This window comes from Mesoplodon bidens, assembly GCF_964165515.1.
Source record: "Mesoplodon bidens genome assembly, chromosome: 3".
Taxonomy (NCBI): Eukaryota; Metazoa; Chordata; class Mammalia; order Artiodactyla; family Ziphiidae; genus Mesoplodon; species Mesoplodon bidens.
In genome coordinates, this window is record NC_138178.1 from 42,417,876 (window position 1) to 42,434,651 (window position 16,776).

Genomic DNA, 16,776 nt, shown 5'->3' on the forward strand with positions numbered 1-16,776 from the left:
AGACCAGAGAAGAAATCTATCGGACAGTTTTCCTTATAAAAGTCAGCAGTTGAGAAAGTGTCCTTCCTTCCTGCCCTGACCTTGCCACATGAGGATGTGATATGTAGTATTACAAAGGTCATCTTGAGACTAATGGCCTGAGAACAGAGGCTTCCATGCTAGTTATAGACAAAGAGAAAAATAGAGCCTGGATCTTTGACGTCAACATTGAGCTGCTGAACCAACCCTTCAGCCACCTACCTGTGGGGTTATTAAGTGAGATAAAAAATACTTATTGTTGGGCTTCCCTGGTGGCGCAGTGGTTGAGAGTCCGCCTGCCGATGCAGGGGACACGGGTTTGTGCCCCGGTCTGGGAAGATCCCACGTGCCGCGGAGCGGCTGGGCCCGTGAGCCATGGCTGCTGAGCCTGCGCGTCCGAAGCCTGTGCTCCGCAACGGGAGAGGCCACAACAGTGAGAGGCCCGTGTACCGCAAAAACAAAAAACAAAAAAACTTACTGTTTAAACCCTTGCTGCTTTGAGACTGATCTGTGGATCAGCGGTATCAGCATCACCTGGGAGGCTGCTTAGAAATTCAGATTCTTAGAGCTCATGTTAGACCTACTACATCAGAATCTGCACTTTAATAAGATCACTAGGTAGATGACATGCACATTAAAGCTTGAGAAGCACCAGTTTAAACCACTTTAAAATGGGTATTTTGTTATATGCAGTTAAAAAGCATCCTTACTAATATAAATACATTGTAGATTAGCCAAGTGCCATTTTTTAAATAAGAAAATACTTGCCTAGAAAGACTTCTGATTCAGATGTAGGAAATTGCAAGAGACTTATTCTCACCAAAACAAGCAATATAAGCTACATTAATCATAGTTTAAAAAAAAATCAGAAAGCTTGAAGACACAAATCTTAGTGACTCCAGAAAGTGGCAAGCCCTCCATAAGAGAGGTGATCCAAAAAAAAAAAAGGTGATCCATTCTGCGTTCTTTCCTGACTGAAATATAGGGAAAAGGAGGAAACTACCATAGAGAGGAGTAAGGAGAAGTCAGCCTAACTTTTAAACTTTTAATGGCTGTGTATGGGCCAGCATGGTAGACTAGAAATCAGAGAATCCCTAGAGCAGCACCGTCCACTAGAACTTTATGCCATGATGGGTATGTTCAGTATCTGTGCTAACCAGTATGGTAGCTACTAGCCAAATGCGGCTAGTGTGACTGAGAAACTGCATTTTTAATTTTAACTAATTTAAACTTAAATAGTCACATACCGTATTGAACATATCATATTGAACAGTGCAGCCCTAGAGACAGGGTGAGACTGCGCTACCCTCCAGTTCTTTGCTTCAGGCCTTCATTTAGTGCTAGGGATGCTACTCCAAGAACTGAGGCCGTGAAGCAGAGCTGAGAGAAAATTCCTGAGGCATAGGTTTTTAGCTCGGAAGATTGAGAGAGAGACAGGAGAGCTGAGAGAAACCCCTTTCAGGCCATCTCCCACTTCACAAAGTGTAGAGCAGACAACATAAGCGTCGGGCTGAAAGATCTGCCGAGGCCCCAAAAGTGGGAAAGTAGGGGGTGGGACTGGAAAACAGAGCTCCTAGAAATCTGGCAGCCAGGACTACACATCAGGAGCAATGTTGCTACTTTACAGTTCAAAACAGTAGGCAGTGGCAGCTCAGGAGATCTCCAGAACCTCACCAGAGTTCTAATCCTAGGCCTTGCTGAAGATTAAGTCCTGATCCTGTCCTCAAAATGTTTGAAGCCAGTGAGGAAATGAATCAAACTAACGTTGCAACAAAAAGCCCAGATTCAGCTCAACTGTAGAGCATGTTACTTCAGCACTGACCTGAGTGGCACGTTCCTGTCTAGGAATAAATGTCATTTCCTTTAGTCTCTGCTATACTTTTATACAAAAATGCCCAATACGAAGTCAGAGGTCTTAAGACACATGTGGCCTATAGTCAAGAAAAGTAAACAGTCAATAGAAGACCAGAGATGACCCAAATATTGGTGTTATCAGTCAGGAACTTTATGATAAAAATCTCAGAAAATCTGGTGGACAAGGCATGTGTGAAGAGATGAAGAATTTTGGCAGAGAGATGGAAGCTAATTTTTTTTAACAAGAACCAAGTGGAGGGCTTCCCTGGTGGCGCAGTGGTTGAGAGTCCGCCTGCCGATGCAGGGGACACGGGCTCATGCCCCGGTCCGGGAAGATCCCACATGCCACGGAGCGGCTGGGCCCGTGCGCCATGGCCGCTGAGCCTGCACGTCCGGAGCCTGTGCTCCGCAATGGGAGAGGCCACAACAGTGAGAGGCCCGTGTACTGCAAAAAAAAAAAAAAAAAGAACCAAGTGGAAATAATAAAAAAAGAAATATAATATCAGAAGTTAAATCTTTTAGATGGGCTTAGCTGAAAATACCTGACCAGCTTTGGTCAGATTCCTGGGAGCAATCTGTATTGTGGAAGGATTTCTTATGAGTTACACTGATTGATATTTACCTTGAACAAGAATTGTACAACATTCACTACACTGATTATTAAGCCCACAAACATTTCTTTTGATAGAACACTACATAGATTCTTCAGGTCACATATTCTCACACAATTTCCTGGTAATTTTCTGATAGAAAAGAAAATAATTGGAGCTTGTGTGAATCCACACATAGGCCTTCCTAGATCACTTAGAATCTTCACCTGTCTCGGGGGAAACCAGAGTCAATCTTGGTAACTCAGTCCCACCATGTGTAAGTACCTCTTGTTTGGTTGGCTTGTGCTGCAGCTATATCCTTATCATTTTCCATTCCCTTCATGTCTTCAGTTTTGCGTTGAACATATGGTAATAAAATACTGATTTTCACATAATAAATACTGTAGGTTTCTAGAATAACTAGTTTCTTAACAGGTAACCTTGTTAGTGTCATAGAGGCTTAGAAGAACAGTGCCAGAAAGTTTCAGACTATCACTCAGGACATACAGGAATTTCTTTGCAATTAGAACTTGAATTTCTGGAATTAGAATTGCCTCTGCCATCCCCCAAGGGCCTGTAGCAGTTCCTTGCTTAAGAATAAGAAAATGAATTCTGTTTTTTCCTTAATTTATAGATTTTTTTGTTTATTCGTTTATTTTTTGATTTAGTATTTGTGGAATAACTCATAGCTACTCCAAAAAGAGCCTATTTTTACTTTCACAAATGGGAAAATTTCTTGGTTCATTTCTTTTTCTTGTTCCAACTTATATGGCCAAAGTGTTGCCTTAGAAACTTATAAATACATACCGAAGATGAAACAAAATTATTGTAGATGTTAATCTTGACCTTTTACTTCAGCTTCAGCTGCACATACTTCTAATAATTTTTGTAAGAATAAAATGGTGAGTTACTAGCAGTAGTATGAAACTAACAAACTGCTTTATTTTACAGGGAAAATATTTATCCCTAAGCAGAAACCTGTACAGACTTTTACAGAAGAAAAAGTATCTCTTGATCCAGAACTAGAAGAAGCTTTGACAAGTGCTTCTGATACAGAATTGTGTGATCTCGCAGGTATCTCCTAAAACAAATTAATTTGTGAATGGTATAGAGGGGAGGAAAATACCAGCACACACCTTATACACACTATACAAATGCTTGCTTTGCCCAGCAGAGTGCTGTTGAATAAGTAACCGTACATTTGGCTTTGTTTTTTATACTATAAATCTGACATAAAGGATTTAGTTTCTTTAAATTCTCTTAATGGTGAAATTTTTATATTAATGGAATTTATTGATTATTGGATGTCTTTTCCCATGTTGCCATCTTTGAAAGTCTTTATAAAAAATCTTTCATCAGCTGGTGCTCAGCTAGAAGCTGTCTCCAGAGTCTACTGCTATCCCATTTTATTAGAAGACCCAGAAACGGGTAACTGGAAATTAGATAAGATAGTCAGTCCTGAGCTATACTCACCACTTTCCCAACTTTTCTGAAGATATATGGAACATTCCAGACCTCCCTGTGATTTTCATCATTACCAGTTTCTTATCTGGACCAGTATCTTCCCCCAGCTGCCTCCACCCACACCCATTTTTCTAGATAGAAAAATATGACACATGGGGAGAGGTTAGTACCAAATAACTTCAAGAACTAACATGTTTAAAAGGAGCAATGATGGTTCTTTGGGAAGGACCCAGGGAAGGGACAGTCAAGGTGTGGTACCACAGCTAGAGCAGGTATCTTATTCCCTGGGGTTGGGGCTGAGGGCTAATGGATTTATAAATGGTACATTCATCAGAGTGGAATGGGCCAGAGGCATACTGTAGCTTCTGCCTTATTTGTACAAAAGGCCATCAAAAACCAAATTTATTTCTCCTCCTAAGTGTCAATTTTGAGGGATGCTACTTTAATCTTAAATATGAGAATTCAACCATACTTGTAGTATTCTACTCTTAGCTAAAATACAAGTGTAAATTAATAAGAGAGTTAAGGTTAAGTTGAAAAATCTGCCTTTTATCGCATTATGTTTGGAGAAACCCTCTGGGGATGAACAGCAACAATAGATCATTTCCATTTTCTCTCTTGGCCACCAGATGGAGCTAAGCATAGACTTAGGTTTAGGGTTAAGCTGGCTCCAGCTGTGTCTGAATTCAGAAATGTGGGGAGAAATTACAAGGGTATTGATAAGAAAGAGATTGTAGGTGGTTTTTAATCATGTTTTCTCTCTTTTTTTCTTTAGCTATGAAATGTGTATTTAATTGAGTAGGAAAAAGCCCAGAGAGTGTTAAAATCGTTGATAGAAATTTGGGGGCATAAAATTAATTCTTTATGTTTAAAATTGATGGAAATAAAAAAATAATTTTCTTTTTCTATATTTATAGCTATTCTTGGGATGCACAATTTGATAACGAATACACAGTTCTGCAGTATAGTGGGAAGTAGTAATGGTGTCGACCAAGAACATTTTTCAAGTGAGTACTTATAATGCTTTGTAAATTCCAGTCCTTTGTTAATTATGTTTTGTTTTCCCCATGTAGTAGCTTCAGTATTTGCATACCAAATGTAATGCATATGTACTTGAAACCTAAGATTCCAGTTAGATGGTATTGACCTCGAAAACCATTGAGAATATGGAATATTAAGTATTTTATGCTTAATGTGTCAGCAAATGCAATAGGAACTACTCTCACCTCACTAAATAATACTAATGGTAAACGCTATCAAAACTAGTCAAACTTGGCTTTTACTGACATTTTGTTTTCAGTGTTCCTGAGTTTCAAGAAACCCCCAACAGTGCTGACAAAGAAAGTATATTATAAAATCAGATTCAGGGGAAAGCAAGGAACTATTCAGCCCCTAAACCTTTTAGTCTGACGGAAAGTATTAGATAACCTAAAGCAAAGCTTTTTAAAAAATTTATTTATAAGACATCTTAAAATCACCAGAGTCGGGCTTCCCTGGTGGCGCAGTGATTGAGAGTCCGCCTGCCGATGCAGGGGACACGGGTTCGTGCCCCGGTCCGGGAAGATCCCACATCCGTGGCTCGGCCCGTGAGCCATGGCCGCTGAGCCTGTGCGTCCGGAGCCTGTGCTCCGCAACGGGAGAGGCTACAACAGTGAGAGGCCCGCGTACCGCAAAAAAAAAAAAAAAAAAATCACCAAAGTCATGCCTATTTTGTAGTAAATTTAAACAAGACCTGAGGGGACCAGGTAAGCAGTAGAAGTGTCTCTATTCACAGCCGTCATGCCTCCTACTCCCCGTACCCCACCTCCACCCCCTCCCTAACTGTTAACAATTGGGAATATATCCTTCCAGACTTTGTATTATGCTTATATAAACTTACATATGTATACGTGCTATACACGAATTGTCTTTTCGTTTCTTACAAAAATGGGATCATACTAGAGATATTTCTTGTCCCTGAATTTTTCAATAATAATACTGTTGGCTGATTTTTTTGAATGCTTACCATGGGCCATGTTCTTCTGTGCACAGCTCTTAAATGTAAATTGTTCTCAATCCTCACAACAGTTCTATGAAACAAGTATTATTATTATCTTTAATATGCCTTTGAAGGAGCTGAGGTTTTAGAGTGATTAAGTGACTAGCTTCAATATCCCACGAAATCGGTGGTGACGATTTTAATCCATGCTATATAGTATATCACTTAGCAATATATCACATTTCCTAGTTAGTACATACAGATTTACCTCATTCAAACATCTGTATAACATTCCATTTTATGAATCTTGTATAATTGGCCATTTCTCTATTTTTTTAACTTTCTATTGTAGAAATGTTCAAGCATACATTATAGAAGAGGGAATAATATATCCATCGTCTAGCTTCAGCTGATTTTCACATTATGCCAGCTGGGTTTCATCCACCACCTGCCTCCCTCCCACCTCTTCTACTCTTTTCCCTGGAATATTTTAAAGCAAATCCTGTTTGTTTGTATTCACCCATAAATATTTCCATATGTGTCTCTCACAAAGGCTTTTCTTGTAACATAACCACAATGCCATTATCAAACTTAAAGATTACCAGCAATTCCTTCATATCATCTAATGCCCAGTCCATGTTCAGGTTTCCCATTTTCTCTCAAAAACGTCATTTCACAGCTGGTTTGTTCAAATCAGGATCCAGATAAGGGTCACATATTGCATTTGGTTGTCGTTTGGTTTAAGTTCCTCTTAATTTCTTAACCGTTCTCCTCCTCAACTTCTTTCCCACTTTCTTTATGGCATATAATTATCCCTTGAAGAAACTGTGTTGTCATGTAGAATTTTCCACATTCTGGATTTGGCTGATTGCAACCTTGTGGTATCATTTTACTTGTTTCTCTCTACCTTTTGTGTTTCTGTAAACTGTCGTTTTCTAGAAGCTTGATCAAATTCAGGTGCAGTTTTTAATTTTTTTTGGCAAGAATGCTTCCTGGGTAGTGATCGAATCACATTAGGAAACATATCAAGTCTGGTCATTCCTCTTTGGGGAATGTGTTAAGATTGATCAGTGGACTCAAATTTTGGCACCCTGATCCATCCAATTAAAGTTCCCCACGAACCTTTCTTAATGGTTTCCACATCCTGTGGACTGAATCCATTATTTCATTATAGAGCAAGGCTCTTTATACGCATTCTGCAGAGAAGAAAAGGAATTTTTTGGTTTTAGAAAATTTAGAACTGAGGAAGAGCTCATTGAATTTTCCATTCAGTGAGGAAGATTTTCTCCAGTCCCCTTGATCTACCATCTTGAAGAAGACTGCCTTGCTGATCTTTCAGCTGTCCTCAGGAAATTAATTTTCAGACTTTTGTCTGAGCTGATCTCTTCAGGATGCTGTGTGTAGGAGGGTGTCTCTCTCTCTGTGTGTATGTGATATTTGAAAAGAACAAGGTACTGTTAGAGGGAATTTATTGGATGAGTAAGCAATATACTTTGTCTTAAGGTGAGTTTTGCTCTTAAAAGCTAGAGGAGGGCACCAGGGAGTAACTAAGCCAAACAGCGACCCTGTCAGTCTTTCCATGTCACTTGCTCTTAATGTTGTGGTCATTCTCCTCTTTGAGAATCTGATGCTCTAGGTGTTCTCCCCAGAAAATATATCCATAAAAGTTTATCTGTTATAGGTGTTTATGGACCTCCACACATACCTCAGAGCACATTTACATCTCACTAGAGGGTTCAAGGCTTCTGGGTCCTCTTTCAGTTTTGAATATCTGTATTCTGGCCATGCGTGTGGGTATAAATGGTGAAGGATTGGGCTGTGGGATGAAGGAGGGCAGGGAATCCCTGTCTCAGTAGTTCTTCTATGTACCATTACCTTTCTCTGTCTCCCCATTCCCTGTCTCTACTCTTCTTCCTGATAGAGTCCTCTGCCCTTTACTCCCCATGGGAGGAACAGGCAGTGTGTCCTTCTGTCAGCGCACTCTTTGTGGAGGCTGTGTTTGTTCATGTCTCTGATTCTTACTGCCTTTGCCTTAATTACTAGTCAATCCTCAGAGAAAATGATGAGTTGTTAGATTTTGTCATATGAGAACTTTATCTTGAACATTGCTAAAAATAAATGGGATCACCAGCTTATGTCATCAACTATATTTTCATGGTAAAGATATCTTGTAATCCACCAAGAGGCAAGAGGCAGTGAAAATACTCATTTCTGAAGGCTGATACACTGCAAACAAATTAAATGTTGAATTATGTTTGGTATTTATATTCAGTAAAATTTTATTTCAGTGCTTTATGTGGGAGCACATAAAGGATCTTTTAGAAATTGGGGGAAAAACTTATAAATTTGTTCTACTGAATATGTTTGTGTATGTGTGCTATGTGTTTCCAAGTTAATATATGCATTCACTGTAATAGTATCAACCAGTGACACTCTTGCTCTTTTCATTTGTTGCTACAGATGTGGTAAAAGGTGAAAAGATTCTTCCAGTATTTGATGAGCCCCCAAATCCAACCAATGTTGAAGAGAGTTTACAGAGAATTAAAGAAAATGATGTTCGTCTTGTTGAAGTTAATTTGAATAATATAAAGGTAGGTGTGATAAGCAAACAAAAAGTTGTTTTGAATTGCTTTGAGTCAGTTGGATCTAGGATGAGAGCTGGGCAGTTTTGATATAGTCTAATCCTTTCTACTTAATGGTAAAGTTTCTACTTCTAGTACTATGCTAACATAGATTCCTTCGATTTTAGAAGTTAAAGTATTATAGTATTTTTCTGATTCACTTTTTAAAGGCTATCACATAGAAATATAAGCTCTACGGACTGTCAGAGTATACCTCTCGGGCTTCCAAAGTACTGCCCACTTTTAGGAGCATTTTAGCCTTTCAGGTTTTGTTTTTTTGTTTTTTTTTCTTTTTGCGGTACGCGGGCCTCTCACTGTTGTGGCCTCTCCCGTTGCGGAGCACAGGCTCCGGACGCACAGGCCCAGCGGTCATGGCTCACGGGCCCAGCCGCTCCGCGGCATATGGGATCCTCCCAGACCGGGGCACGAACCCGTATCCCCTGCATCGGCAGGCGGACTCTCAACCACTGCGCCACCAGGGAGGCCCAGGTTTTGTTTTTTTAATCAGCTCTTTTTTTTTTTTTTTTTTTTTTTTTTTTTTTTTTTTTTTTTTAAAGTATAATTTCCACTTTATTGTCTTTCCAGGGAACAGTATTTCTTTAGTCTTTAAGGACTTAGTTCCTTACATGGGCTTTGGTGGAGGTCGTGGGGCAGCACCAGCAGGTCTAAATCGGGGTGGAGGTGTTCGGTCCTTCCGGGCTTCCCGAGAACGATTCCTGACTACCTTGCTGTGAATGGCACAACTCACGCAGTAATGCAGTTTCACATACAGCTTGGGAAGCACATAGGCATCGAAAACACTCGCTTCGGAAATGTCCCTGACGGCTGCGGCCTCTACAATGTTCCGAATGACGAACTTCTTAATGGCCTTATCCTTGGGCACGCAACGGGCACAGTTGGTACAGCGAATAGGCTGCACGTGGCCGCGGCCCTTTTTGGCACGACCATTGTTCCTTCTTTTCTTGGTCATCTTGGAAGCGAGGAAGCGAAAAAAGCTAATCAGCTCTCTTGAGCTATAAGGTATATATAGTGAAATTCTCCCTTTCTAGTGTGCAGTTCTATGAGTTAAAGCAAATGCATACAGTTGTACAACTACCACCACAGTCAGATGTAGAACATGTCACACCCCTGTGTCATCATTCCCTGCCACCAGCTCTAGCCCCTGACAACCAGCGATCTGTTTTCTTTCCCTATCGTTCTGCCTTCTCCAGAATTTCATATAAATGGAACCATATAGTGTGTAGCCGTTGAGTCTGGTTTCTTTCACTTCGCACAGTACATTTGAGACTCCTCCATGCTGTTGTGTGTCTCAGTGGTTTGCTCCTTTGTGTTGTAGAGCAGCATTCCTTTGTCTGGATGTGCTGCAGTTTGTGTGTCCGTTCACCAGTTGATAGACATATGAGTTGCTTCCAGTTTGGGATGATTATAAATAAAGCCACTATACACATTCACATACAGGTTTTTGCGTAAACGTATGTTTTCATTTCTCTTGAGTAAACACCTAGAATTGGGCTTTGTGGGATCTCATTGGGATTTTTAAAATGCAACTCTTCCCTGGAGTAAAGAAAGAAGAAATGAGTTAGGAGGGCATAGGGATAATTAATTACCAAAGAGTAAACTCAAATGATCTCTTAACGTATTAGCCATTGTATAATAGCTTCATTACAAATTCCTCATTTTAAATCTTAATTTATCTGAATTGGAGGCAGGGAGAACATGTGGAAATTACAAGAACCTAGGGAATAAGACCTCTGTGCTCTTTTTGTGGGTGTTCCTTCCTGTGAGTGGAGGGGGAAAAGCCTTGGGGAAAGCTAATATCCCTAGTTGATCACTAGTCTTCTTATTTTTAAAAAAAATTCAGTTCAATTCAGTGTATGTCTGTCTCTAAATCAATAGTAACAATCTGAAAATAGGCAGGCTACAGGAAATTAAAGTCTTGGTACTAAGGGGAAAGATCAGTGTCTCCTAAAACTATCTCTTTCCTCATTTCAAGAAATGTAGAGTTAATCTCTCTTAATACCTTACAGCTTGAGTGACTGAAAACAGTATGTCATCTGCCTCAGGAATCATCATAAGTAGATTCCCACATCTTTCTCTTTGTAGAAAAGTGGATCCACTTTGAGTACTCAAGGGCTGACTTCTCATAATACAAATAATTAAAAAGAGAATTTCTTTAACCTCAATGCTAGAGAAACAGTGATGTATGCTCTGCTCTTGCCAACAGTTTGTACCATAACAGAGAAATCAAAGAGGTAAGAAGGAGGCTGAGTTGTTTTCAGTTGTAGACCAGCGGTTGTATGTTGCATAATTTCTGAATACATTTTAATGCAAAAAAGAAAGTACAGATGTATTTGATTAATGGACTGAATTTCCTGAAAACTAAAATGTAATAATGTTTCACATTTTTGTCTTTCAAGAATATCCCAATTCCAACCCTAAAAGATTTTGCAAAGGCTTTGGAAACCAACACACATGTGAAATATTTCAGTCTTGCAGCCACCCGAAGCAATGACCCCGTTGCTGTTGTAAGTAAGCTAACTACTAATAATATCGAAATTATGGCTGTGTAATACCAGGGCATGTTACAAAGGTGCTTAAACTGATTTTATGAACAAGATTTACTCTCTTTTAATTCAACTATACTTCAATAAAAAATAAATATAAAAACTAAAATAATTTTTTAATGTAGTTTCAAAACTCTGTGTTGTAAGATCAACTGTTAGTAACCATGATGTTCAACAATCAAAGCAAATATCAGTAAAAAAAAAAAAATTTACTCTTTTTCAATTGATGTTTACTATTAGGCAATACATTATTTACTACCATTTTATGTTTACTTTTTTCTGTATTTCCTTTCTGTGAAATTTTTAAAACATAAATGGAGTCATGCAATGTAGGCTGTTCTGTAACTTTTCACTTAACCATGTATCTCAGAGAGCTTTTCATATCAGCATATAAAATTCTACATCATTCTTTTAACACCTGCAAGAGGGTTCCATTTATGGATCTATAGTGTTGAATTTTTATCAAATGCTTTTTCTGTGTCTGTTGAGGTGATCATGTGGTTTTATTCATGTGGTCCTTTATTCAGTTAATATGGTGTATTACATTGATTAATTGTTTTAATAATTATTTTATTATTTATTTAATTTTTTATTTTTGGCTGCATTGGGTCTTCGTTGCTGTGCGTGGGCTTTCTCTAGTTGTGGCGAGCGGGGGCTACTCTTCATTGCGGTGCGCACGCTTCTATTGCAGTGGCTTTTCTTGTTGTGGAGCACGGGCTCTAAGCTCGTGGGCTCAGTAGTTGCGGCTCGCGGGCTCTAGAGCGCAGGCTCAGTAGTTGTGGCGCACGGGCTTAGTTGCTCTGCGGCATGTGGAATCTTCCTGGACCAGGGATCGAACCTGTGTCCCCTGCATTGGCAGGCGGAGTCTTAACCACTGCACCACCAGGGAAGTCCCACATTGATTTTTTTTTTTTTTTTTTTTTTTTTTTTTGCGGTACGCGGGCCTCTCACTGTTGTGGCCTCTCCCATTGTGGAGCACAGGCTCCAGACGCGCAGGCTCAGCGGCCATGGCTCACGGGCCCAGCTGCCCTGCGGCATGCAGGATCTTCCCAGACCGGGGCACGAACCTGTGTCCCCTGCATCGGCAGGCAGACTCTCAACCACTGCGCCACCAGGGAAGCCCCTGATTAATTTTTATATGTTAAATCAACTTCGCATATCTGTGGTAAATCCCCCTTGATCAGGGTATAAACCCTTTTCTTCTTGGCTTTGAGGATATCACTCCCTTTGATTCTCCTCCTACCTCTCTGGTCCCTACACTGGTTCCTCCTCATCTCCCCAACATCTAAACACCTAAATGGCTCAGAGATCGGTTCTAGTCCTTCTTCTTTTCTCTATCTGCACTCACCTCCTGGGAGATCTCATTCTGTTTCATTACTATATATTTATTATCTATGCATGCTGATGACTCCCAATATTATTATCTCCAGTTCATACCTCTCCCCTTAACTCCAAACCCATGTCCAGCTACTGCTTAACAGCTTTACTTGTATATCTGACAGACATCTCAAACCCAAGTCCCAAACCAAACTCCTGACTTCCGTCCCATACCTGCCTCTCTCACACTCTTTCCTATCTCACTAAATGGCAACTTCATTCTTTCATTTGCTCAAGTCAAAAAAATAAAATAATAATAATAATAATGGAGTGATCCTTGACTTCCCTTTCTCACAACTTTAAACGTATATCCAGCTATGTCTTCAAATATTTCCTGTATATCCAACCACGTCTCACCATTTTCACAGCTACCACCCTGGCCCAAGCCACTGACTTCTCTCACCTGGATTATCCTAACTGAGCTGCCTGCTTCATCTCTATACACAGCATCAGAAGTGACTCTTAAAACTTAAATGTTCTCATTCCTGTACTCAGAACCCTCCAGCAGTTCTCTAAGTAAACATCAGAATCTTTCAGTGGCCTAATAAGGCCTTACATGAGCAGACCTCATGTCCCCTCTTGCTGTTTCTCTCGTTCTGCTCCAGCCATACAGCCTCCTTGCTCTGCCTCAAACATGCCGGTGATGCTCCCGACTCAGAGCCTTCACACTTGTTCCTCCTGCCTAGAACTTTCTCCCTGAAGATAGTCCACGTGGTTTTACTTCATCACTTAAATTATTTCAGTCCTTGCTCAGATGTCACCTTCCAGGTGAGGCCTTTCCTGACCCCCGTATATAAAACAGCAACCCTACTCCTACCCCCAGCACTCCCCATCCACCCTGCTATGCCTTTTTTTCCTTCTCTATAGCCCTTTTTACCATCTGACATTACATTTTGCTTACTTACTATGTGAGCCCCCCAGTAAAATGTAAGTTCCATCAGGTAGAGATTTGTATGTTTTATTTCTGAATTTACAGAACAGTACTTATCAAAAATAGGCCATTGTAATATTTTAATAAATGTATGTACAGATGGATAAGGGATTTGCTCCAAGTCACACAGCCAGTTGTTGCTATTAGAGCGTTCAACTGTGTAGATATCTGTCGCCAGTTCTTTCTAGTATCACTGCGCAGTATTGCCTTTTCTTTAACTTGACTTTAATTTTAAGCTTGATCTTACCCATATTCTCTGGAGTTCGGCCTTTCTTTTGACGCCTCTGCAGGACTTTTTAAATAAACTCACACTCGTATTCTTCCTCCTCCCCCCTCCCTTCTCTTTCCCCTCTGCTCACTTACAGGCTTTGTTAATTAGTCAGTATAGCACTTATTAAGCACTGGATCAAATGCCTAGCACTGCCGTATCCTGTGAGAAATGTAACAGAAGCAGATGGAAAACATACCGTTCTTTGAGTTGAATATTTAGTTAGCCCCTTCTTCTCCATAGTTTTTGTGCTCTCTCAGTTCCAGTCATCTGTGATCTTTTCTGGCCTTCTGCCTTAGGCAGTCCTTTTGGTCCCTGCCTTGGAAATTAGTCCATAATTTACCCTCATTTGGGCTTCACAGTAACCCAGCTGCAGCAGGACGCAAGTAAGAAAAAATGTTCCAAAGAGACATTGATGGGACTTCCCTGGCGGTCCAGCGGTTAAGACTCTGCGCTCCCACTGCAGGGGCATGTGGGTTTGATCCCTGGTCAGGGAACTACAATCCTGCATGCTGTGTGGTGCCGGCAAAGGGAAATAAAAAAGAGACATTGATGAAGTTACTCCTACACAGAGACTCAGAGAAAGTATGAGAGACGCAGGAGAAAGAAGCATGAAGTGGAAGTAGGAATGAATAGCAGTAGAGAATGTTACCAATGGGGAATTACACACGACAAAAAAAAAAATCTAAAGTCTGTGACCAAGTGCATGTGAAAATAGATACATGTGAGACCTGTGAGGTGTAGTGTGTCAAGCTAAAACAATCTAGTAAGAAACATTAAAGCAGTTGTATTGATTTGTGTATCTGTTTCAGGCTTGTTCAGTGTTTATTTACTAGGTGCTGTCAAACTGTAATCTCCAAATATTTTCTTTAATTTCCAGGCTTTTGCAGAGATGCTAAGAGTGAACAAAAATTTGAAGAGCTTAAATATGGAGTCCAACTTTATTACAGGAGCTGGGATTCTAGCACTGATTGATGCTTTGAGAGATAATGAAACCCTGGCTGAGCTGAAAATCGACAATCAGGTCGGTGATGTACAGCAGCAGCTTTGAGGAAACTACAGCCCACACTCTGTGCAGGGCTTGGGGACTCAGGAGATGGGTGGGGGAGGGCTTTCAGGGAATCCTTGGGAAGATGGTCCTGAAAAGGGATGAGAGGAACATTTGGGGCATCCAGAATATTAACTTAATGTATAGAAAGGTATACAAGCAACTCTCCCTGGTTGGCTTAAGAGAATTTAGACAGCTGGCTGTTTTGAACTGGAATAATTCTTACAGGTGACAGTCCATCCTCAAGTTTTTCAGCTCTTCAGTGGCAAGATCCACATAATAGAATTTTTGCATCTGTAGCATGTCAGTCCCAGACACAGTAGGTGAACAGAATAGGCTCAGTGAAAAACAAAAAACTCCAGTACCCAGGTTACCCAGAGACACATACTCCTGTGCAGCCACATTCAGTGCTGACGCTGTAAGGTAATGCTGAGTCACCCATGCCAGATGCACTTTTCTTTAAAGAAGCAGAGAAATATACATGTTAGAGGTGTTTCCATCCAGAGTGGTAATTAACTAAAAATAAAACAACATTACACATTTGACTAAAACACTTCAGTCTATTTTATTTGAAAAATAACTCCAGTTATTTTAAAAAAATGTGGTAAATGACTCCCTTAATCCTTCAAAGTAAGTAAATTTTGTAGATTATGAAGGTAGAAAGAAGAGTTATATCTTAAAATTTAACCAGAATGCTATTTAATCAATGTTTCCAATTTTTTTTATTGAGATATAATTCACTTACCATAAAATTTACTCTTTTAAAGTATACAATTAAACGGTTTTTAGTATATTCTTAGAGTTGTGCAACCGTCACCACTGTCTAACTCCAGAACATCTTCATCGCCCCAAAAAGAAACTCCACACCCGTCAGCAGTCACTTCCTAGCCGCCCTTCCCACCAACCCCTGGCAACCACGAATCGACTTTCTGTCTCTATGCATTTGCCTATTTTGGACAGTTCATATCAATGGAGTTATGTAATATGTGACCTTTTGTGTCTTCCTTCTTTCACTTAGCAAAATGTTAAGGAGGTGTATTCATGTTGTAGCATATATCAGTACCTATTCCTTTTTATGGCTGAATAATCTATTATACTTGGGTTGTTTCCACTTTTCGAATTGTACAAATATGCTGCTGTGAACATTCATGTACAGATTCGTATATGAATATATATTTTCACTTCTCATGGGTATATACCTAGGAGTGGAAATGCTGAGTCATATGGTAACTCTGTGTTTAACCTTTTGAGAAATAGCCGAATCGTTTTCCATAACAGTTGTACTACCATTTTACATTCCTGCCAGCATGCCTAAATCTCCTAATTTTTCCATATCCTTGCTAACACTTACTATCGTCTTTTTTTTTTTTTTTTTTTTTGCGGTACGCGGGCCTCTCACTGTTGTGGCCTCTCCCGTTGCGGAGCACAGGCTCCGGACGCGCAGGCTCAGCGGCCATGGCTCACGGGCCCAGCCGCTCCGCGGCATGTGGGATCTTCCCGGACCGGGGCACAAACCCATGTCCCCTGCATCGGCAGGCGGACTCTCAACCACTGCGCCACCAGGGAAGCCCTGTCTTTTTGATTATAGTCATCCTAGTGGGTATGAAGTGGTCTCTCACTGTAATAATCCACATTTTTTTGATGTCTGTATGATCATACACTAAACTTACATTTTTGTTTCTCTTATGTATGGTGTAAGACTTGGGAAAATTTTTAAGGAATCAGCATGTACCTGAAAAGTATTTTGATCTAGCTCATTAACACTATTCTTTATTTTCAATTATTCCAGAGGCAGCAGTTGGGGACGGCTGTAGAATTGGAAATGGCCAAGATGCTTGAGGAAAATACCAATATCCTTAAATTTGGGTATCAGTTTACGCAGCAGGGACCCCGAACCAGGGCAGCTAATGCTATAACAAAAAATAATGACTTAGGTAAGACATATTCGGTGTAAAATTGAATTTCTGAATTGTATCATTAAGCTAATGTATTGGAGGGACTTTTTTTAAAATACATTTTTACACAGGAAGATTATTTGGCCTTTGCTTCTAAAATCCACACAG

General features: G+C 40.2%; 2 protein-coding genes across 3 annotated transcripts in view; one reads left to right on the forward strand and one right to left on the reverse strand.

Annotated features, from left to right (window-relative positions):
• Positions 1 to 16,776, forward strand: part of TMOD3 (tropomodulin 3) — a 92,579-nt gene that overhangs the window by 68,051 nt on the left and 7,752 nt on the right. The window contains exons 4-9 of one of the 2 annotated variants that reach the window (XM_081227971.1): positions 3,414 to 3,536; positions 4,844 to 4,933; positions 8,365 to 8,495; positions 10,943 to 11,050; positions 14,546 to 14,689; positions 16,503 to 16,647. In XM_081227971.1, the coding sequence (XP_081084097.1) occupies positions 3,414 to 3,536; positions 4,844 to 4,933; positions 8,365 to 8,495; positions 10,943 to 11,050; positions 14,546 to 14,689; positions 16,503 to 16,647 (741 nt within the window). The remainder of the gene's footprint in view (positions 1 to 3,413; positions 3,537 to 4,843; positions 4,934 to 8,364; positions 8,496 to 10,942; positions 11,051 to 14,545; positions 14,690 to 16,502; positions 16,648 to 16,776) is intronic. The other variant, XM_081227972.1, reaches the window with a different exon arrangement.
• Positions 9,062 to 9,513, reverse strand: LOC308613886 (small ribosomal subunit protein eS26). The gene has a single exon (XM_081227975.1). The coding sequence runs from the start codon at positions 9,493 to 9,495 to the stop codon at positions 9,148 to 9,150; it is 348 nt and encodes a 115-aa protein (XP_081084101.1). The 5' UTR covers positions 9,496 to 9,513; the 3' UTR covers positions 9,062 to 9,147.

Excerpts from the sequence above, each read along its gene's own strand:
- LOC308613886 (XM_081227975.1), bottom strand. The coding sequence starts at position 9,495 with ATGACCAAGAAAAGAAGGAACAATGGTCGTGCCAAAAAGGGCCGCGGC.